General features: G+C 53.1%; 1 protein-coding gene across 5 annotated transcripts in view; it reads left to right on the forward strand.

Annotated features, from left to right (window-relative positions):
* Positions 1 to 23,012, forward strand: part of OSBP2 (oxysterol binding protein 2) — a 164,355-nt gene that overhangs the window by 124,174 nt on the left and 17,169 nt on the right. For all 5 annotated transcript variants that reach the window (XM_026076619.1, XM_026076617.1, XM_026076615.1 and 2 more), the window contains 4 exons: positions 15,805 to 16,003; positions 18,307 to 18,424; positions 18,644 to 18,710; positions 19,113 to 19,280. In XM_026076619.1, the coding sequence (XP_025932404.1) occupies positions 15,805 to 16,003; positions 18,307 to 18,424; positions 18,644 to 18,710; positions 19,113 to 19,280 (552 nt within the window). The remainder of the gene's footprint in view (positions 1 to 15,804; positions 16,004 to 18,306; positions 18,425 to 18,643; positions 18,711 to 19,112; positions 19,281 to 23,012) is intronic.

Raw genomic sequence — 23,012 nt, forward strand, 5'->3', positions numbered from 1 at the left:
AGCTCTTGCTGTGTAATTCACCTTAGAAAAAGAGATGATTGAACACATCTGGCCGTTTCCCTCTCTTATGTAGCTTCTGGGCAATGAAGTGGTTCTTCTCCTGTGCCGTCAAAGGAGACATCTAGATGGCCAGCAGCAAATGTCGCTCCCCAGAGCAGTCTGTGCTTCCCTGGTAGATTTTTTCCTTCCCTAAACCCTGCTCCTGTGGTTAGATTCGTGGGGGCCGTTCCTCTGGGACTGTTTGGGCAGGTCAGATTGCAGGCTTAAATGCATTCCCTCGGTACCCATCTGGGGCGATCAGAGGCGTATCTCCTTGGAGGCGGTGAAATCATTGGAGAGAGCAGCCTTGCGAGGCTGTTGTCATCCCCTGTGGTTCAGAGCCCAGTGGCAGAAATCTGGCACACCCTGATGTGATTGTTTGCCTCGGCACAGCAGTCGGCACTTTCAATCTGATTAAGTTAGTTTCTCTGTTCTGTGTATCTAATACTGACTATCTGTTCCCCATGAGATCCCAGGCTCTGAAGACAGTGTGGGAGCATTGCTGCTGTGTATTCTGGAAGGTGGACGACGGTTCTCCACAAGAAGGAGCGGAGGAACCTGCTCATGTATGTCAGGTTCTCACCTGGCAGGACATAGGTCACCTGGGATGATGGTTTTCAGCTGTATAAATACTCTGCAGGACTTTGATGACATTCCTTTTAGCAGATTTCACAGCTTGTTTCAGACTGTTTGCCATGACAAATGTGTGAAATCTGCTAAATTTGCCCATGCTTGCTGCTGCTTCAAGGCCCTAGCGTAGATCACAATGCTGGCAACGTGGCATTGCATCTCCTCCTCAGAGGCAGGGTCTCGGCAGCATCTTGCCTCTTTCTCCATGATAATTTGCAGGGACCTCCGTGGTGCTTCTCCGCACAGACACACTCTTGTGGGTCTCATCTCTGGCAGGCCATGAGAGCTGCTTGCACGCTGCGCCTGGGATAGAGCTGCCCTGCTCCCCTCTTCCCACTCCTACCTGGAGAAGATGAATGCAAAGGCTCCTAGTCCTGCCCTGGGCAAATAGCACCAGTCACCTTGGCTCCTGCCTCCTTGTCCTTGTGGAAGCCTCAGCCTTTACAGTGATGTATGCTCCCATCATCCAACACTGAATTAGGACCCCCTGTATGAATTGTTCTACCCCTGGAGGAGAAGAGAAGAGATCTCCATCTTTTCTGCTACCAGGTCACAGGTAGTACTGGGTGGGCTTCCCCTCAGGACCTTGCGCCTGTACTGCAGATGGATGAAGCTTCCTTTTATCATTAGTTGCTGATGATTTGCCAGAATTGCAAAGACGAGTTGTAAGCACTAGCTGAGACGTTCAGTGATGACTAAGCGGCCTGGCTTCTTAGCCTTATCTTCTCTGGGAGGGCTGCTCTTCTTTTTTTAAACACGCTTGCTTGCAAAGTTGAGAACATCTTGGCCAGTGTTCTCAAACCTTGACTCTGTGCTGTGTCAGTGCCAGGAAAAGATGTGGTCTCAAAGAGTGAGCTCCAGGCTGCAACTTTGGCAATTGGACTTTTGGACTCTGATCAGCTACTGCCTTGCAGCAAAAGCTGTGGCACGTTGTGCTGTGTCTCCTCTGCAAATGAGGAGAAGCTGGATCTCCCTCCCTGGACATGGGTTTAGGGATTTCTTTAATGTGTTTGTTGCTGTGTATCAGTGCTGCAGAGGACTGTTACTGGAGACAGGTTGGGACAGCACATGGTGGTCAGAGGCTCTCACCTGGGCAAGGAGAGTTCTCTTTGCAAATATGGGTGCATGAGGGAATGGCCCACAGTTGAGGGTCAAGCGGAGCCCGCACTGTGGTGACAATCTGTAGGATAGTGTGTTGCTCCTGGATGGGGGTAAGGCCAAAGTAACAGCTGCCCCAGCTTGCGTGCTGCATGGATAACTGTCCATGTCACTTTTAATGGCTGAATGAAATCCCAGCAGAAATCAAGGACTTTAGATTGGCTATTTCTGGCATGAAAAACAGTTGCTTTCTGACACTGTCACTGTTTGCATGCAGGCAAGCTTTGTGACGCACCCAAGGAACAGACGGCTGAGGAGAAACAGGCATCCTCCTTGCATGTAAAATGGTGTGGTGGCGACTGGAAAGCAAATGTGTCGGGTGCTTTTCTCATGTCAATCAGTGTTCCTGCTAAGGCTCCTGCCTCTGGCCTTGGCGTCAGTGGGGATAGGAAAGGAGATTGTCCTCATCTCAAATCTAGGTGAAGCAGCAGGATTTTAGACTGGGTGCCCAGCAAAGGGGAAGGAGTCAGCGCATGTCCTGATTCCCCCTCGGACAGCACCAGAGGTGAAAATCCAGGCACTGCACCTGTGAAACAAAGACACTGCTAAAATGCAGCAGCTGTGGTGGGGCAGTGATTGCTCAGTTTAGTGCAGCGCCTGGGAGACTTTGGCATACGCGATGTGATGGGGTCTCCCCCGAGCTCAGTAGTGGGTGGGAAACTGTGGCCTGGGCAATCTCTTTGCTAGATGCAGGTATGCAGCTGTGCTGAAGATGATGATTGTATCTGTATGAAGGCCATATCCTCATATACACTTAGCCTTGACACCCAGGTCATGTGGCTCATTTGGGAATTGCTTTCTGTTTGCTTTCAGCTTACAGGCTGGCTTTGTAGTCTCTTTTGTAGTACATACCTAGTTCATCATTGAGCCTCTTGTCCACTGACCTTTGCGAAAAGGGCTGTGCAAATGTAACATGGATTTGTGGCTATGTCTTGCTCACAATCCAGATCAGGTTCATCTGTAACTAAATTTAGCCATCACCCTGTAAGTGTTTTATAAGCTGGATTTCAAGACATTGTTTCCAAGAAAGCTCAGTGGATGCAATTGTTTTCAGTGTTGAAGTGCTGTGCCAATCTGTGAGGGATTAATGGAATGAAGGAGCAATGACCTGGGACACTGAAGTTTAGCCTGGGGTTCATGTCCCCTCGCCTCATGGTAGTTCATGGCAGTATTGGTCTGAGCTAGGCAGCTGAGAGCCCTGTGCATTCAGCAGAGTGAGATCAGCACTTTCGGGGAAAATCCGCCTGCTTTGCACACCTCCGCTTGGACAGGACTTGTCACCCTCTCGCTGGGCCCACGTCACAGGCGGAGACTGGCTGACACGGGTCCGAGCGCTGACGGCTGATGCTGTGGAAGGAGGATTGCAGCCTCGGAAGGCAAACGCTTGAGAAAAGGGCTCTCTTGTGAGTTTTAGAGTTTAAAGCCATTGACGGAGCAGGGAGGCTTAAAAATGAAAGCATTCGTAGAGCGCTATGACGAGCTGCCTGCTCCATTGCTCTGCAGGGCTTAGGCTGTTGTCCCAAGCAGTTTGCAAAATCTGTCGCTGTTTGGGATGAAATGGTACAGCACACTGAGAGGTGCTGAAATGCAGGAAGCCGAGCAAGGGGTATGAGTGGTGGCGCGGATGGTCTGGGTTTCCTGTTGGTGCTTCCACTGCCTTTTTGAGGTAAGGTAACAGCCATGCGACGTGCCCCTGGTGGAGGCGGGCGACTTCCCAGCCGCTCAGCCTCCCTGGCTTCTCCCGAAACGGCCGTGACCTGCGAAGGGAGGGTGACGAAGCGGGCCGGCGCTCAGAGGTATTGAAATGGGGACGATGAGGGTCAGCTCAGCCCAGGGGGGCAGCTCATGGGTGACTTCAGCAGGAAAGAAATCCTCTTGGCTGCCCCGGCGCGTTTAGGTGCAGCAGCGCTGCTGTTGCTGCTGAAGTGCCCTGGGCAGGGCTGGTGTGTGGGGGTCCTGGGGCCTGGGGTATGAGGGACACTGGGGCCGATGCATGCGGCTGCAGCACAGGTTGACACTACCGCGACTGCAGGGTGCTGGGAGAGCTCTGTGTCCCCACATGCAGCCTGTCTTGCCCTCTGGTTCCTGCAAGGAAGGCACATGTTGAGCTGCACCTCCACCTGCTTCTGCCTGGGCTGGATCCTTCCCTGGGGGCTGCCCCCAGCTTTGCTGGGGCAGACTTTGGGCTTATGGTTTTCTGCCTGCACCACTGCCTCCCACTGTGAGAAGGAGAGTGAATATCTGGGCTCGTTGGTGGGCATGGGAGCGGACAGCTGAGTTATGGCAAGAATCGTTGACTCTTGCTCCAGGGGCTGGAGGGGCCGACTTAGTCCTGGCTCCACGTAGTGTGACTCCGCGTGGGAGAAGCTGAGGGGGTCATCCAGCCTGTGGGTGGTGCCATGTCCTGCAAAGACACCCCCCTGGGTGGGGAGCTGCAGATGTTTTCACTGTGGACTTTCCCGGCTCTGTTCAGACCTGGGTCACTCTCCACTGGGTCAGTGAGAACGGCCCGTCTCAGCTCCCGGCAATGTGTCGGGGCTTCTCTGTGGTGCAAACACTTTAAAGAGCTTTTTCAGCCCGGAGGGTGAAAGTTAGGGAAACTTTAGCAAATCTGTTAAGGAAAGTTGCTCCCTTTTTTGTGCGGCATGTTTTGCTCTCATCCTGCATCGTCTGTATCCTGGGGCTGGCTCGTGCACCTCTGCACCATCTACGGGACCTACGTAATGGGACTTCCTGAGCCTCAGATACTTCTCTGCAGGCAGCAGGTTAGCAACAAGGGCGCTGAGTCACTTTGCCGGCTCTGGATCCTGGCCAGCCGTGGAGCCAGTGCAGAGCAGTGAAGTGCCCAGGCTCTGACACTGACCCCTTGCAGCTGCCACTGCGCTTTGCCAGATGGGGTGCAATGGCCACTTGATTCCTGCGCTGGACGTCTGGCAGGAGGAAATGTTGCACAAGAGGATACGCTGACGGGCTTCTCACAGGCTCTGTCTTGTTGCTCAGAGTGCGGGCATTGATTCTTGCAAACGTCCAAGGAAATCACCGCACTCTCACAGTCAGAGGGCAGGACTGAAAGTCCTTCTTGCAATTAATGTGCTTGTCTTCCTTTGCTAGGTTGCTGTTGTGGTGTCGAGTGCACGTTTGCTAACGGTGTGTTTGGTGCCGTAGATCCCTGAGCATGCCATGGAAGAGACGCTTGGCGGTCACCTTTGCAAGCAGCAGCAATGCTTAATGCACTGCAGCCCTGTGGAGTTTATAAGCAGGTCTGGGTGGAAGGGAGAGTGGTTTCAGGAGGCTCCTTTTGTGGGCTGGTGACTGTGCTGTCATTAATAAGCTGGCCTGCTTTGCCCTGCTTTTTGCCAGCTTTGCGGAGCTGGTGGATTTTGCCTAAAATGAAGTCTTATTTACTTAAAGCAGTCCCTTCTGCTGCCCTCAGAATCACTGAGTCTGGAGAGGCCTTTGCTTTGTGGAGGAGCAAAAGACGCTCTTCCTTTCCTCCTGCCCCCAAAGCTTTGCTGCCCTCTCTGTTACTAGGCCACCTGGAAGCTTCTCCATTGCTCCTGGGAGGTGAGGCAGGTAGACTCTGTACCAGCAACTTGAAATAAAGTCGTGCATGGATTTGATGAGGAAGGAGCCAGCCCTTCCCAGTTTGGTCAAAATTGCTGCTTGGAGAGGATTTCCTGGGGAGGGGAAGAAGGGGAGGTTCATTTGACATGGTGGTAGAGCTGCCATTAGAACAGCCCAAGGGTTAAATCCTGTCCTGGGCTGTGCAGGGGTTTGTCCCTTTCTGCAATGGAAGCTTGATAGAGCCGCCAGCAATCCCAGCTGCTGTGCAGCACGGGCTCAAGCCCTCCTGCCTTGCCTGCCAGCTAGTAGCTCATGCGAGCTCTGGGCCGCAGTTTGTCTGTGGTCCTCGCGTGCCGGGCTTGCCCCGGGAGCCCCTCCGTGTCTGGCAGCGCTCCAGGCGCAGGGAGGCAGCTGCCAGTGTCCCTGCTCCAGCTCGGAGAGCGACAGCAGTGGGATTTGGCCTGAGGCAGATGTGAAGTAGTCAGGAGACATGAGTGTTGGCACGCAGCACATGGAGGTAAATGTGGATTTGGGAGATTATTTAAGGTTTGCTTGCTGCTGCCACAGCAGCCTTTCTGACTGCATCCCTTGGGACACCTTTAGGATCCTCTGCCTGCGGTGCTCAGCCTGTCTCTGCCTTGGTCCTCAGGGGACATTGCAGATTCTCTTTTCTCCAAAAACCCTCTAATCCTTCCCATGCAAAGTCCTCACCCCCCAACCTGTTAGACCTGCCAATCCGCATATGTCAGCCTGGATTCAGCCTCTTGGGAGCCTTAGCAGTGAGCAAAGTGGCAGCAGCAATGCGTAACGGCCTGAATCGTTTTGTTCGTTTGCAAAGGAGTGATCAGAAATTGGGGCCCTGTGTGTTAGCTCCTGCACATGTGAAAGCCTTGTCCCAGAGCTTAATGGGTTTTGAAAGATCCTGGAGCAGGTAGTTTATGTGCCTCTTGCTGATCTGAGCACTGTAGTTTCGAAGCACTGTAGTTTTGAAACACTGTAGCGTCATCTGTGGTCCTGATCCTTGGCAGCTTTGCGGGTGAAGTCGCAAAGGCCTTGCTGAGTCTGCTGGTAGGAGGATCTGGGCTCAAAAGCACTGGGACTAAGGCTTCTCCTTGCCTCTTGTCTTCTCACCCATCTGATCTCCTCCCATCTCCTCAGCTTTTGCTGCCTCTCAGCATGCCTGCATGGAGAAAGATGTGTGGAGACCATCTGATGGTCTTGCTGACTCCTGCCGGGTCCTCTCCCATGCTGAGCCTGCTCCTGTGCTGTTGTGTTCAGGGAACATCCTTTCTCCCCTTCCCAAGCATCTGCTGTCTAAAAAGGATCTCACCATCTTCCTACAAACTTTCCCCCAAACCTGGCAGGACATCCCCCCCTCTCTGACCTTGTCTCTCCTTTGCCTTCACTCCCCACTCCCTTGGGACCATTCTCCTGACCCCCTTTTCTTGCTCTCCTGTTGGCCATACAAGCACTCTCAGATCCCTTTCTGTCCATCCTGGGCTTGTCCCTCAGTCCCCTTTGCTGCTGCCTGGATTGCCTCACCCTCATGGTTGCCCTGTCCTCTCCACAGCTGTGCTGACGGGGCATTTCCCCATCCTCACCCTTGCAGAGTTGCTYGCTGCTGATTTCTCTCCCATTTTCCCCTTCTGCTTTCAGTCTGCTCTCTGGCCATCCTCTCTCTCACTCACCCTGACCTGCACTTTGTTGCCGTTGGTCTCTTTTTCCTTTTTTCTCTGATGTCCCATTTGCTCATCATTGCACTCTTCCTCACTCTTTCCACCTGCTACTGCTACTCAGCCTGCTGTTTCCAGCTATTTCTTGGGCATTATCTCCTGCAGTTCCTTCAACCTCTTCTAGGCTTTGTCTCAGCCTCCTCCTGCACCTGCTTTGCACCATCCTGCCTCCACCCTCAGTGCCGGAGAACCTGGGACTCTTCCTTCTTCAGATTCTCTTCCTGACCTTCCTTCCTCCCCCCACTCTTGCTTCCTCGCCCTTTGCTGCCAACCCCTTTTTCTGTCCCTATCATCCACCTCTTCCCAGGTCCCTTTCTCACCCTGTTCAGTGACTCCTCACCCTCTCCAGGGCATTTCTGCCTTGTTCTCTTTGCCTCTGCCTGGTGCTGCTGGCAGGGCGCGGAGGGCTCGTGCCATCTGCATGGAGCGCTATGTGTCTCCTCCGTAACAGCACTGAACAGCCCTGGGAGCCGGTAAAGATGTGAGAACAGTGCTCAGCCGACTGGAAAAAGCATTTGGCCACTGATTAATGTTACTGAGAGTGGCTGCTCAGGAAGAGCAAAATCTCCCCAGGCCAAAGCAGGGGATCCGGGCTGCATTTCTAAAGTGCCAGGTCTCTGGCTGACCTGCCCCTGGAGGAATCTCGTGAACAGTTTTCTCCTTCTGGAGTTGTTTTGTCTGGGCGATGTGGACTGTCCTTGTCTGTGTGTCCCACCACGTAGAGCAGCACCACGTCTCACTGGTGTGCTGTCTCTGTCCATTAGCTGTACAGCTCCAGGTGTGGTACCTCGAACAAGTCTTTTTACGGGTCTTGGGGGGATGGAGGCGGTGTACTACAGTTTTGCTAGAAGCAGAAGATAGTGCATGGGGAAAGCATGAAGTTCTTTGGACATTTGCAGCTCTAACACAAGCACTGTGAAAAAAGTAAGTGTTGTTGCAATTGCACTGTGCATTCTACTAAATGTTCCTGCAGATCTGCCTGGGCAGCTGAAGTGCATTGGGACTCTGCGTGCTCGCAAAAGGAAAGCTGATCTGTGTGTCTGGGCTGGTTTTGCTGATAAGCAGTCGATTGGTGCTCAGGGAAAGGGAGAGCTGGGTGCAGTCTGCCCTCCGCCCCAGCCAGCACCCACATCTGGGGGGCAGCTGTCAGTGCAGGAAAGTCGTGTCATGTCCTTCAGTGGAAGGCTCCAGTGAGCAGTATTTTAATTATTGCTTCTGACAGATGTGAAGGGCTCCAGCCGCGGAGACCATCACATAGCACAGCAGTGTTTAATATACATGTTTCTTTGTCTTAGGAAAAGATCAGCATGACATTGCTGCTCCTTGCTCAAACAGGCGCTGCAGCCCTTGCAACCAAATGCTGGAGCTTTAACATAACATTCCAGTGAGTCTCCCCAGTGTGTGGTTGTGGAGATCAGCTAGGCTGGGAGTAGCAGGAGCAGCCTTGGTTAAGGTGGTTGCAGAGCTGGGGTCCGGTGGTGGGGGTTTGGACATGTAAGGGCATGCGCTGCCTTTGCAAGGTCTGTCTGGTGCTGTTGGGGTCTGTCCTGGACAGGCTTCGACATGTTGGGTGGGGAGCAAGGTGGGGTGACTCAGGTCCTACGGTGATCAGTCAGGTTGAGAAAGGGGAGGAATTACATGGATGGGCACTGGATTTACTTTGGTTTCACTGCCGAGGTGTGGCCACAGAAGATAGTTTTAGTTGCTTGCAGGGCAGTGGATGCGGGCCGTGGTCTGAGCAAAGGATGGAGCTCAGAGCATCTCTTCAGCCAGGGGCCAAGATGCTGCTCCTTATGGACCAGGGAGCAGCCTTGCTCCCCCTTACACCTCCATAAATCAGGACTACTGCCACTGAGGTCAGTGGAATGATGTGGGTGTAAAATGTGTTTGTGAGAGCAGGATCAGGCCCAGCACAGTGGGCAGAAGGCTGCAGACTGAGACCTCAGGAGGGCCTGGGATGTGAAGGTGGTACCCTGGCACTGGCCCACAGTACAAGACTCTCCTTTGAGAGGCTCCGCTGGTTTCAGTCACTTTTCTTTGATGCTCCTCTGCCCTTCAAGAGGGGTTGGAGGGGGCCAGGCCCCCTGTCCCTGAAGCCACAGCAGAACCTGCCACCTCCAGTCTTACCCAGGGGCTAGGACTGAGTTGCTGAGCTCACCCTTGCTGCAGGCCAGGCAATGCTGTTACCTCTGCAAGGCAGAATGACTTTCCGGGGTTGCTGGGGTCTGTGGAGGACCTGGATGCTGGAACGGAGTCTGCCAGGCACACACGGAGCTACGGGGAGGAGGAGGGCCCTAACCACTAGGCCTTTCTCTCACTCCATACTCATCCAGTAAAAACAGGGAAGGGGGGTGATCCAGGAGTGAAGGATGAGTTGTGCTGGGGTGTCAGCAGTTCCCATCAGGTCTCTCTGTACAGACTGATGAGCATCCATAGCTGCAGTCGCCTTTCACGCTCTGCACCACCTTGCTATAAAACCAGATTAATAATGCTAATTTGCTTGGCTGTTAAGCTGATGCTCACAACTAAAGGTCTGGGGTTGGAGAACCTTTGTCTTGGGATGTTCTTCTGTTACCGCCTCTGACCTTTCTTAGCGTTCGCACAGCATCACTTGTCTTCAAATAAATGACCATGACAATTGCCAGTTCTGAGCAGACCTGGGACCATCCAGTCTGTGTCCTGGCCGCAGCAATAGCCCAAAGCATTGGTGTCAGCAGACAGTGCAATACCCCCATGGCGGGCAGCAGGGACATGCACGGAGGGCTTCAAACCTTGGCTGTTGGTTGCACATCCATTCTGGAGCCCCGCTGGAAGGGCAGACTTGGCTCCAACCCTTCTGTTTCCTGACAAACTTCTGAACTGGTTCTGCACCATCAGTCTCCTGCGGGTCAAGAAGGCTGCTCGCTGCCGTCACCTCGCTGGGTTAGAGCCTACCCATGGGCTGTCTTGCCAAGCTGCAATTTCTAATCCTGTTCCCCTGCATCTTGGAGCTGGAAAGGAGCCATTTGCAATGCTTCAGCCTCCAGTTTCCATCAAGGAGCGTTGCCAGGGCAGGGCTGGTGTCGCAGATCTCCTGAAATAGATATCTCGTAGGCTTGTGCTTTTCCCAGCTTAGGGACACCCCACGCGGCAGCTCTCACAGGACACTTGCCAGCAGCTATCCTTTCCTTCTCCCACGGCGCTTATGCAGTTTATGAATACTTTGTGTTTGAAGCAAATAACATAAGAGAGAGAAATACATCAAAACACCAATTTTTGCAGTGGCAGGGGCTGTGAGAAAAATACAGCTTGATAGCAGCTGCTGTCTCCTGAACAGGAGGAAGGAGTCCGACATCCTCCATGCTCCATCTCCACATGGTTCCTGAGGACCCAAAGTGCTCTAATAAGCTGAATTATCCCCCACTCTTAGAAGCAGCACCCACATCTGGAGCGGGTGGTGGGCATTTGCTTAAAACCTCGAACGGGCCAGACAGGAGTGACATTAATTGCACACAGTTGTACTGGCTCGTTGGGGAAGGCAGGAGACTGTCATCCTAGGGAGGATCCACCAGTGGCACTATGGCCTTGCTGCCTTTGGCTGGTGAGGGCCTGTGGGACGCGGTGGGCTGGGGACAGTGGCAGGTTAAGAGGAAACCTTGGCTGTGAGCAAAGCTGCTCTTTGGACACGGGCTTGGGTCGTAGGACATGCAGCCCCCAAGCCCTGAACCTTGTAGGCAGCTGCTCTTGGCAGGGTTGGTGTGTCCGTGTGCTTCGTTAGATATTGAGCATGGTAGTTTTAGTGTCTCTTAGGATGGGATGGCTCTGGTTACCCTTTGCCGAGGCAGGAGGGTCCTCGGACTGGGCTCAGCACAGGCTTCCTGGTCAGGCTGAGCAGTGTCGGGGCGAGCTTCTTGCAGGGACCAGGGCTGGGCAGAGAAATAAACCCCCCTGTGAACTGTGCAAGTGAACAGTGCTTGGGATGTGTGAAGAAAATGGAGCCCTTTATCTGCTCCCGGGCATGGCCTCGTTCCCAGCTCCGGCCTCATGGCCCCACAGGGAGAGTCCTGGGGAGGCCGGTGGCAGGCTCAGGCATCTCCCCTTACCCAAAATCTCCCCTGTCCTCCTCATGCCCTGTCATCCCATAAATCCATGCGGACACAAGTTGCGGGATGCTGCAAGGAGCATCGTCCCAACCTGGAGCTCAGGTGAGACTGCTGCTCAGGCCGCGGGGAGGTCCCGCGGCTTCCTATGCGGCGTCTCGTGCACCCTGTAAAGCTGTGGTGGCAGATTTGGCAGCATGAGGACTGTCCAGGACCTTCCTGAAACCTCCAGACCTGGCCGCACTCAGGCCTGGCTTGGTGGAGATGTGAGGGAGAGCGTGTGAAGCACTGATGGCCACTTCTCAATGGCATGGATTTTTTGACATGGATATGGATGAAGTCACTCTGCAGATATCCCTTCTGTAACAGGAGTAGCGTGGATCCTCAGAAAAACTCTCTGGAGCCTTGGGACGGGAGGACCCAAGGTTTTATCTGTTACAGTTCTTATTTAGGACATTGACTGATCCTGAGATTTCTCCTCTACTTCCTTTGGGCTTCCAGCTCCCTCGTGAAGTGCTTGGAAAGTCTGCTTTCGCGTAGCTCATCTGTAATCACTTCCTTTTTCTGTAATTTACCCTTATACCAGAAACATTCCATTTCCCATAACAATCTTAAAAACTGCATTTAATTGCAGCAGGATAATTACAGGTGATGTCCTAGTGCATCATTTGAAAGCATTCAACCCCCTGAGCTGGGGACAGTTGGCAATTTCCGTATTATGTTCCAGGGAGTGGCACTGAAATGGGTATTTCTGTGCAAGCAGTGTGTGCTCTGACTGCAGAGCCAGGCCCTTCAGAGCAGATAATGAGCTTTCCCTGGCTGCGAAGGTCAAGGCCACTATCTGATTACTTGCCAATGTGGTATCATCCTCTTATCGCAGTATATCAGCATAATAAAAGAAGTTAGCATGCCAGCTCGGACTACAGTTTAGTTTTAACCAGTGATGGCGGTCTTCAGAAAAGCACAAGAGTGAAGAAAGACTTTTTCTTGGAAAGAGACTTCAGCTTGAGGCTGGGGAATGCAGCATCTGCCCCGTGGGCCTTCACTGCGTGCTCTGTGGCTGCTGGCTGGCTAGCAAATGTGACTTTTCTGGGTGCAGGAAAGGAGCTGAGCTGCTGCTGGAAAATGAAATGAAAATGTGGTGCTTTGTGAAGCGCCCTGGAAATCTGCAGTCCAGTCTTTTAGCCTTTCCTCAGGAGCAAGGAGAGCTTTGGCAACCCTTGGCCATGCCCTTTGGCACCCTGCTCTCCTGGGAGCATCTCCTTCCCATGCCCATCCGTGCAGCCCCATGAGGTCTGTGCTTGTTTGAGGAGGACCTGGATGGTCCCCGTCCGGTTGAGGGACTGGAGGATGTCACAAGAGTGAGGATGGGAATACGGCTGTGGGATTGGGAACAGGACTGGCGGACCTGATGGGGTGCCCTGCACTTCCCTGCCTGCCTTCAGTGGAAAGCGGGGTAGTGAGGGTTGGTGCATCCCAGCCTAGAGCCGAGCCTGGCCCTTGGTGTGGGGAAGGAGCAGGGCGTTGGGGTGCTCCATCCTCATTCGTGAGCAGCTGAGCTGATCCACTGGTCAGTGCCACTAAAACTGCTCATCCCTCTCAGCCCTGCACCATGAGGCAGCGATTTCCACCCTCTCCTCATGGGTGATACAGCTTTATCAGCACTTCGACATGGTGCTAGCAGGGACATATTTACTGAGGCGGAGTAGATACATATCTTTCTATAGCTTTGGCAGTACTTCTGAGTTGCTTCCTAGCATCACTGATGGCCACAAATGAAAATGCAGAGGCCGAGAAGCGAAGGCCATAGGACAAACCCATGTTCAGAGCTTGCAAATGTTTTTCAGCTGAGTTATTTCTGCCTGGCAAAACTGCACGTGATTGCATCTGGTTAGAGAGCCTTAATGATGCTGAATAATGATGTATGCTGTTGCTCACCCTGGGGATGTTTAAATATACCGGTCCACACCTGTAAGAGGAGCAGGTTTGCGAGAACATGCAGCCTGTAAATTTAACTTCACCCTGGCCAGCATGATGCTCAGAGTGATCCTACAGAAACCTGCCGAGAGATTGCAGTTGGGGTGGAATTAAGCATACATAAGTCTGCGTAGGGCCAGGTCCTTCTCTACCAGTCCTTGATGCAAATATTAGGAAGCAGGAGACAGCAGAGGTGAATAGAAAGTAAAAAATCCCTACAAATATGATGAGTTGCACTGATTTTTTCCAATAGACAGATGGGAACAGAGTATGTAGGTAATGACTACAAGTGCGGCTCTAAACTTGTCACGTTCGCCCTTCATTTCTCTGATCTAAGTTTTGTCCCTGCCTCTTCCCCTGGAATGGGGAGTTCATTTATGTGAAATTGGGAGTGGCTTCACAAGGGACCTGGTGCTCAGGATGCAATCAAAGACGTGCACTCATCCCAGCATATTTCCCCGTATTTCATGTGTTAGGGTATTAATTCCCTCTGTTTTGTGCTGCTTCATCTAAAACGTGAAAACCTGTACCTCCTTATTACTTTCCTGGTGACTCTTTCCTGATGTTTTTAAAGGAAGAATTTCTTAAGATGGATTGGACTTATATTCTGCTCCTATCTAAAGGAAAAGTTTCACAAAAAACTAATGAATCAGATCTTTTCGTGGTCAAATCCTGGTAGTATCAGGATACTTTAGGGAAGCTGAAGCCCAGAGCCTGGTGCTTGCATGGAGAACAGCACTAACTAGATATTCAGGTGAAATCTGCCAGTCCAGGTTCTGAGTAAAGTGCAAGGAACTACATGAATCTTATGTGAAATCCAAGTAGATTGAAACACAGAAAATAACTGGGTCCTATTGATGGTTAGAAATCTGTCAGATATGCAAAATTCACTCCCTTTGTAGTCATTTAAATTGTTTTCAATTGTTTGGGCCAGCATTTTTTATTGAGAGGTATGTTATGTTCTTTACTTTGTACGGTAACATGATGGAGCTAGCTGAACATCATCTCCCATACAAAAACACAGTTATTCTGCCTGCGAGATGCCAGTCTGCTTCCAAACTCCTGTAAAATTTTTGTAAAAATCACATTTTCCCACTTTTAAACATAATAAATTTAGTTCCAGCTGGCCTTGCACAGGTTTAGGGGAGAGAAGAGGAGGTGCAGTCCCACATCTGAGCACACGTTTAACTTCACATGAGGTCAATTGCAAAGAGAGCCATGAAGCTGAGGAGACTTGGTGTTTCAGTCGGACATAAAAACAAGCTAAAAATAGAGCTCTTAAGTCTCTCCCTCTTGTCAGACAATAGAAATGCAGCTTCTTGGAGCTGGCAGTGAGCGGATGTCCTGTGCCCGGAAACAGTCTGTCATGCATGCAGAGCCGCATCCAGTGCACCTGGGGAGGACGTGCGGTCGTGCAGCCACATGCTCTGTGTGATTCGCTCTGTCCCGGCCGTGCTCTGGGGAATGTCAGCAAAGAAGCAGTGGGATTGACTTTAAACGGAGCCTCTTTCCTGCAGGGGATGAGGCAGAGAGCAGTCTTGAGTCTCCCATGCACCTCCAGGCTGCTTCTGGGAGGAAATCACTTCTGATCACTCTGGGCTGGGACTGATGCCTGGCCTTCCTCTGGCCCCTGCTGGAGTTTTTAGGAAGCCTGGCAGTGCCTTGTCACAGCATATTTATGGGTGTTTGGATGCTGTAAAGACCCGCATCAGGTTGATGTGGTAATGGATTAATGCCACCAAGGAGTTCTCCTGTGCAACCGCAGAAGCCTCAGTCCTAGCATCTCTGCTGTCCCATTCCTGGTGGCACAGGGCAGGCACAGGGCTGTTGAGCCCTCTGTCTGTTGTTGTGCTGAGCATGCATGTACGTGTCCCCCTGTCTGGTTCGTCCCACCCTCCTGAAAAGGGCACAGTGCAGAAAGACTAGGGTTTTCGGCTGTCACAGATGCATTGCAGGGGACAGGCCTGGCCCTTCGCCATCTCCTGGGCTGTGCAGGCAGCTCTGTGGAGGACCTGGGCAGCCCTCCCGCTCTGTTTCCTTGGAGGAAAGGGCTCTCCAGCTCACCAGCTGAACCTCTGCAACTATGTACGTGTGTCACCTGGGGACCCGTTATCCTGTCTGGCCTCTCTGCATCTCCTGGGGCTGCTGCTTGTGTTCCCAGACTGCTTGTCTTAGATAAGGGCTGGCTAAAGTTTGTGAAAGCCCAATCTGGGTTCCCTGGGACGGGGGCCACTATCAGAGCCAGCAGTGGGGAGGGGGACATGAATGGGAAGCGGAGGTTGTGCTGAACCCGCTTGGTGGGCTGTCGGGCTGCTGTGGAAGATGGGGCATCGCATCAGAGCGACGGCTTCCCGGACCCAAGCGTTGTGGCATTGCGGCCACCTTGGCTGAGATGATGAAGGTTCGGATGATCTGAGTTATACTGTTCTTAGCCCCAGGGACACGGGGATCGTGCAAAGCTCTGGGGCTGCGCTTCTTAAAACAGCGATACCAGCGTAGGAGGAGGTGGAGTAGCGGGGAGCCAGCTTGGGAATTAAAATGTGTCAGTCCCGGCTCTGTGACGAGTTCCTGGGTTGCGAGGGTGATCGCTACCAGCTCTTTACCTGTTCCTGCCTCTCCTCTAGGCTTGCCGTGATTTCCTGGACTTAGCTGAAACTCACAGTCGAAAATGGCAGCGGGCGCTCCAGTATGAGCGAGAGCAGAGGATCCGCCTGGAGGAGACCATCGAGCAGCTAGCCAAGCAGCACAACAGCTTGGAGCGAGCCTGCCGAGGAGCCCCCGGCCTGTCCTCAGGGGGCGCGGGCATCACCAACACTGCTAAGGGTGAGTGCTGCTGGGACGGGGGCCAGCGTGGGAGCGCCGGGTGCTTTGGGCAACTGCCTCATGCTCAACAGCCAGCAATGAGCACGGCTACGGAGCAGAGCTCTGGGGGGAAGCCAGAGGGACTGAGGGGAAAAATGGGTTTTCCACCCCATTGCTGCCGGTGGGTTGCTTGGAAGGCAGCAGCTGGGATGAGAAGGATGCACAAGCCCTGTGTGCCCGTGATTTTTTTTCTTAAGTAAAATCTGGTTGAAAGGCAGCGGTGCCCTTTGAAGAGGTGTTAATGCAACTCACCCTTGGTGTGCTCCCATGGGAGCCCTGGAAGCATCTCTAATTGCTGTGCTGCTCCTGCGTGGGGACTTGTGTCTCCCTGGGCTTTTGGACATCAGTGCAGGAGAAGGATGTGTCCCCACACCTGTTTGCCCACCTGTATTTTGGAATATTTGAATGGCCTTAACTCTGACTTGTAGGTGCATCTCTGGCTACCGGATGGCAGGTTTGTCACTCAGAGGCAACCAACGGGTCCCTCACGCTGCTGTTTGCGCTGCTGCGCGGGGAGACGGGGATCACAGCTTGTTTGCTGTTCACAGGACTTAGCGGGCAATAAAATCTAACGGCTTCTGATATTAGTGCCAAATCCTCTCCTTCCACACGGAAGGCAGTAGTTATAGTCTAGTAAATGAAAACTGTAAGTAGAGCCCTGCCGTATTTTTAAAGAACTTGAACTAAGGGAGAAAATAGCTGTCGTTGGAGAGGATGACAGCGGTGCCTTGTGTTGCCCTCATTCCTGATGCCTCCCAACGTGCCGTACATCATAGCTGGGGTGGGCAGAGGTTAAATCAGTTTAGACAAAGGCACAGATCCCATCTGACCTGACTGTAGACCCCATTGCGAGAGGTGACCTTGCTATTCTGGCAATTCACCCCCAAGCAAGAAGAACGTAGCAATGATGCCAGCAAGGAGGTGACCTTTTCATGCCGGGAAGACGAGTGAACGACTCAGCAGCACGGGACACTGCAGTGAGATGGCCGGAGCCTGCAGGCTGGGGCGTCCCACTTTCTCTGTTTGCCTGCGCGCAGCCTGCGCAGTGCTGGGCTGTCCCAGCTCAGCCCGGCTGCATCGTCGTCCCTCCTTGCTGGTGCAGCAGCACCACCCGGCAGCCCTGAGCAGGACCAATGTCCCTGAGCTCCGTGATGGAGGAGGACATTGTCCATCTTCAGACCTTGCATTGTAATGTGAACTGAAGTCAAGGTGACAGGCAGGGGTAGCCAAGCAGGGCAGGCGGCTGCAGGTAAGAGCAGCAGTAGGCACAGCCATGCAGTGCTGTGGCTGCCGGTTGCTTGGAGAATGAGGTACTTTAGGGGCTGTCAGCTCTCCCCACAGGCCCTGCATGGTCCTGGCTGCTTGGTTGTGTGGAGAGGCTGCTTGAATCATGGTTTTGAGGGAGAGCAGCCAGGCGAGTGCCCAAGGAGGAGCTCTGCTCAGGGAGGACAAGGGCAGCAGCACAGCAGGCAGGGCAGGAGTAGGCACCCCGTGCCTCCAAAACAGCTGGGTTTAAGGTCTGCGAGGTGGCCGTGTGCACAGGGTGGCAGTGACAGTCGAGGGGAAGCACTCGGGTCCCCGTGGGGTCTGCAGAGAGGTGAAGGAGCAAGAGGGGTGGCGAAGGGAGGCTACAGCTGCGGCAGGAAGCACAGGATGGTGACTGCATATGGGAGGGCTGCTTTTCTGCTGTGGCTGCGAGAGCAGACCAGGCTGCAGACGGTTCCCGTCTTTGCAGTGATCTCTTCCACAGCAGTGGGGAAGAGAAATGTTTACAAGTGTGTGGCTGGGAAGCCCGAAGGGCAGGAAGTATCTCAGGGCAACACCTGAAACACTTGACTTGTTTTTCTTTTAATCCTACCTGGATTTCCAGGCAGACATGCTGGTGCTGGGATGGGAGCTATATTAGATGTGATGGGACACGCGCATCATATGCTTGTGTCTGGCTCAGTCAGGCTGAGGGTATTTTGTAGGTGCTCCCAACCACAGCAGAGGAGTCTTGTGTTCCCAGATTAGAGACTCAGGCTGCCTGGGCACATTCTTGCTTTCGGGAGTTTGCAATCAACCCAGCGACCTCTCAGCAGTGTGGAATGGGATGGAGAAGAGAGGGACGAGGCTGTGAAGTGAGCCAGCATTTGAGGGGGACACACAGCAGGAGGAGGTGGGATTGCAGGAATGGCAGCAGTGGTGCGTGCTGGTGGGACGCATGGATATCCTGCTGGAGGGGTAGCAGTGAGCTGAGCAGCTCGGACCCTTTGTGTCAACAGGGAGTGTGCAGTCCACAAAAGGAGAAGCCAGTGATGAAGATGAGGAGACGGAGTATTTTGACGCCATGGAGGATGCACCAGCTTTTATCACAGTAACCGCAGACCCCAAGCACCACAGGTACGATCCCCCCCCACTCCAGGGCCACTTGTCTGGCTCACCGTGTGCTGATCATCCCCTCGTCATGCCCGCAGCACAGCCTCCGTCACCCTGTTGCCTTCCCAGCAGCACCCCGAAGTGGAGCAGGGAGATGTCCTGGGTGGTGGTGGCTGTGTGGCGCTGCACACCACTTTTGTCTGCCTTCCTCACATTTATCAATTGGCACTTTCTTCCCTGCAGGCGTTCTGGCAGTAACCTGAGCGGGGCCAGTGAGGGTCACCCTGAGGACTGGAACCTGGAGGACAGTGTGAGTCTGTCGTGCAGGGAGGGAGGGATGGACTCGGTGTGATGGCATGAGGGGAGATGAGCTGGAGAGGAAGCTGGTTGTGGGACTCTCCATGCGGTTCCCTGCCTGGCTTCGAGGGTGGGAGCAGAGTCGGTTGCTGTGTGAGCCGTGGTGGGAGAGATGTCAGTGAACTTACAGCAACACCTCAAACGTCCTCCTGGGGGTAGCAGGACCAAGCAAGGGGGACAGTTACCACATTACTTTTTTGACACAGCTTACTTGACCTCTACTGAGCAAAGCTGATGTGCCCTGAGTGGAGAGGGAGCAGTGTCCAAGAGCTGAAGTCCCAGGAGCTGGCAGTTTCTGGTTGGGTCTGCTGGGAGAGTCTGGCTTAAACCTGCCTTTCTTTTGATGCTTTCACAGGTGTTTGACAGCTCCAATCAAACCAGCTACAATGAATCAACTTGCAAAGATCTCCTACCGAAGAAAAGGAGAAGGACCCGCATCCCTGACAAACCCAACTACAGCCTTAACCTCTGGAGTATCATGAAAAACTGCATTGGCAAAGAACTGTCCAAGATCCCCATGCCTGTAAGTGAGCGTGTCGCAGCTGCCCCACCGGCCTGGTGCCAGCCGGGCAGCCGATGGTGCTGAGGGCCTGCAGAAAGGGTAGTGCCGTGATGTGAGCATTGAACTGAGGTCTCGGTTCGGGCATGACTCTGCCACACACAGGATCTGGATTTTGGCTCCTCAGGTCAGGGACTGTGGGCTATGGCCAGTCCTGCTAGCAGTCAGGGGAGCTGCAAACATGCAGTGTCTGCAGGTATCAGCCAAAAGTGAAGAGCAGCAAGACCAGCTACCCTGTCCTTCAGAGGCCAGGCTTTGTGCGTAGAGCACCACGGCGTCAGGGGCTCATATCTGAGTGACTCTTAGAAAGTGCTTAAAGATCAAAGGCTTTTTTGGCCTGACTGGTTTGTAGTGGATAGACTGGGTGAGTGGTGCCTGCAGGCCCATAGAGTCACGCACAGGAGGGAGAACAGCACCAGGGCATGTGGAGGGTGCAGGGGGATAGTCTTTTATTTCTTTCAAAATTGGGGTGGCATTTGTGCAAGGGGAGGGTGTGCAGAAGAAACAAGCCTTGAGGAGACATTTGCAGGCAGCTGGTGCCCGAGGTCTGAAAGAAGCAAAGTTTGGGGAAGTCCTTCTTGACTGGTGGTGTCTGCTGGAGAGCTGCTCCTAAATTAGTTTACTGATGAGCTGGGTGCTGTGGTAGCAGAGAAGGCCCTGAGCAGGACAGAGAGCGTGTCACCAACTCCCTCTGGGTTGACGGTCAGGATGCGGCTACCGTGGCTTGGTTTCCCTGTCTGTGGCTGGCTGGTCCGTTTTGGAGCTGTCAGGCTACAGAGCTTGGTCTTGCAGTTGTTGGGTGTGTTGGGGCCCCCTTATGTACCTTCGTACGTACACGCAACACATATGGCCGTGGAGGTGAGCGCACCTTGAGTGCTGTCCATCAAGAGATGGCTGGTGCCTTCGGGGAAGGACTGTTCCCAGGGACTGACCTGGATGTCTTGCTCCTTCATCTAACATCCCCTGTCTCAGAGTGGAGCCCCTTGGGACTGTGGCCACCGCGGGATCCCTGTTTGAGCCGAGCGCAGAGCTGCTGTGCCCTGTCCCCCTGCGCTGGCAAATCCCGTCAAAGCTGTTTCACTCTTCTTCCTCCCAGCCCCATGTGACCTTGCTGCTCAGCTCTGCTGGGTCTGACTGAGCTGTATGATTTTCCCCTGCAATTTATTTGGCCCATGAAAAATTCCACCTACTGCCGAATGCAGGTGGTCTCATCAGGCAGAGCCAGCATAACGAGGAGGAGCAAAGTCTGCCCAACATGAGGAAGGCTGATTGCATCCTTCCCTCCCCTCTGCAGACTTCCAGCCCATAGAGACTGAGCTCCGGGTGTCTGGGACTGACTGATGAATGCAGCACCATGAATCTGTATTGCTAATTGCTTTGTGGTAACCAGCTCTTGCATCAAGGCTGTTAGGTTGGGAACCATTTGAAGTTCTTGCAGTTCTTGCAGACTGATTCCTTTTCCTGCCCCTGTGCCAGATGTGGACAACCCTAGAGTGCCTGCATCCCTGGCAGCTTGCTTACATGCATCTGCTGCCTTGAGTGCCCAAGGCGAGCTGGAGCAGAGAGGGGCATCGCCCAAATGTCCTCTGCAGATCAAACTGGTGCAAAGGCAAGGGGAGAATCAGGATACTTTGAATCCCTGTGGACTCGTGCATTGCACCTAGGGCCTAAAACCAAGAGATCTTCTTGGAGATCGCAGTTTCCCTGCTGTGAGTCCCCACTAAACAGAGTGTGGGAAGATGGTGTCCCTGAGAAGACTGTGCTGTGGTCTGGTCCAGTCTCCTTTGGCTTAGCCAGGATCCCCATCCCTGTCCTGGTGAAAGCAGGAGCTGGCTGGATCCTGGAGCTTTCAGTAATGCTGGTTTTCTCAAGTCCCCTGTGCTGTGGTTTGAATTTGCACAGTCAGGTCATGGAGTGTCTTACTTCGGTAAGATGAACGCTTTCTCATTTGCCTGCACGGGGGAAAATGTATTGCAGCTCTGTGTTTTGAGGTTCCTTCTCACAGAGCTTTGCTATTTAGCAGAGACCTTTCTAGATAAGTAAGTGCCCGATTAGTGGTGTGAGCCAAGACACTTTCTTGTGGGGGCCACAGATATCTTGCAAGCAATTGCATTGCCCAAGGAGACTGTGGTCTCCTTGGGCAGATGGTCCGGAGGCCCATGGAGGGAGTGTGGGTCTCAACCTGGCGACCCAAGGTAGCTTTATCTTCCCTGCAAAGAGCAGCCTTTTAGTGAAGGAGGCACCACAGGGACAATTTACAGGCAAGATTTCCCCCACCGGATGCTGCTGGGTTCACTCCCTGGGGTGCCGGCTTCCTGCAGATATTTAGAAGAGAGGGTTTGCTGGCAGGGGTCTCTGGAGAAAGTCCTCTTACAAAGGCTGCTGCAGAATATTAGTGGGCAGTGCACTTAATTCTCGCAGATAAACTGTGCTGTGCCTCATTTACTCCCATAGAGCTTGGAGCCTTTTCACTCAGTTCAGAAAAGAGGAGGAGAAATCCCAGTCTTCGCTAGGACCTAGAACAACTCCAGACCCGCATCCTGGCATGAGCTGAGCCTGTGCCTGGTGACAAACTCCCTGTCCTGCTGGGAGGCTGCAGGTGCCCACGGCACACGGCTCGTCAATGGACTAAATAACAAGCAGCGCTCCCTGGGAAGGGGCTGGCCAGCAATGGCACGTGTACGACAGACAGGGTTCGGATGGAGCCATTTAATTTCCAGTCCCCTACATGAGGGCAGATGGATCCCGCCACTGATTTAGCAGACTGGGCTGGGTCGTGCTAGCTCGTCCCTGCCCAGATGAAGTGCTGCCAGTGCCAAAGCCCACCCAATCTCCCCCAAAACTGCAGCAGAAAGAATCTTTCAGAGCAAAACAGCTGCTGATTCACCAGCGTGTCTTGACCAGCCCAGTTAGCGGCATGGATGGGACTGGGTGCTGCTGTACATTATCCATTTCCCAGCAAAATGTAAAGTCCCGACAAACTTGGGAGAATTGTAAAATGGCTGGGAGTGAATTTAGGTTATTGTGGTGCTGGCTGGAGTGGAAGTAGTGCGGAAAGTTTGAACCATACCATGTAGCTGAAGTCGGGGTCCTTTTTCTAATGGATAAAGAGGAAAGGGTGTGTTACAGAAGCTTGTCTGCTCAATTGGTTATACTTTATCTCTTTTTAGGACAGTGCCTGACAACATTTGAGTCAGAGATATGAGTTTTTCTCTTCCTTGTGCTGCGTCCTGTAGCAATACTCAGCCCCGTGCTGTCTGTTAGCATTTCTGCATCAACATCAGTATCAGATAAAGGCTTGACGGGTACAGGAATGAGCTCAGGACTTGGTATCCTTCACAGAAACACAGCAGCTGCAGTGCCTGGGGAGAGGAATTTCATACCTTTCTTATCAATCAAATCATTCCAGGAGCTGCTGAAGCAAAATAAAAACCTGAGGACAGTATGTTCTGCCTCCCGCAACAGCTCCTGATGTCAGCTTAGGGGAAGTAATTACTCCATCCCTCCTTGGGGCAAGTGGATCCAGCATCTCCCAGCACTGCTGTCTCCTAAACTGTTCAACAGAGCTGTGTGTTGTAAAAAAAACTGCTTAGCCCAACACCAGCTGCTTGCTGTTAGCTCCTCTGTCTTGATATCCTCTGCTATGGGGAAGTAAGGGTAGCCCTCAACCCCCAGGTGTAGAATGGGTTTTTCCTC

This window comes from Apteryx rowi, unplaced genomic scaffold (assembly GCF_003343035.1).
Source record: "Apteryx rowi isolate R43461 unplaced genomic scaffold, aptRow1 scaffold_434, whole genome shotgun sequence".
Lineage (NCBI taxonomy): Eukaryota > Metazoa > Chordata > Aves > Apterygiformes > Apterygidae > Apteryx > Apteryx rowi.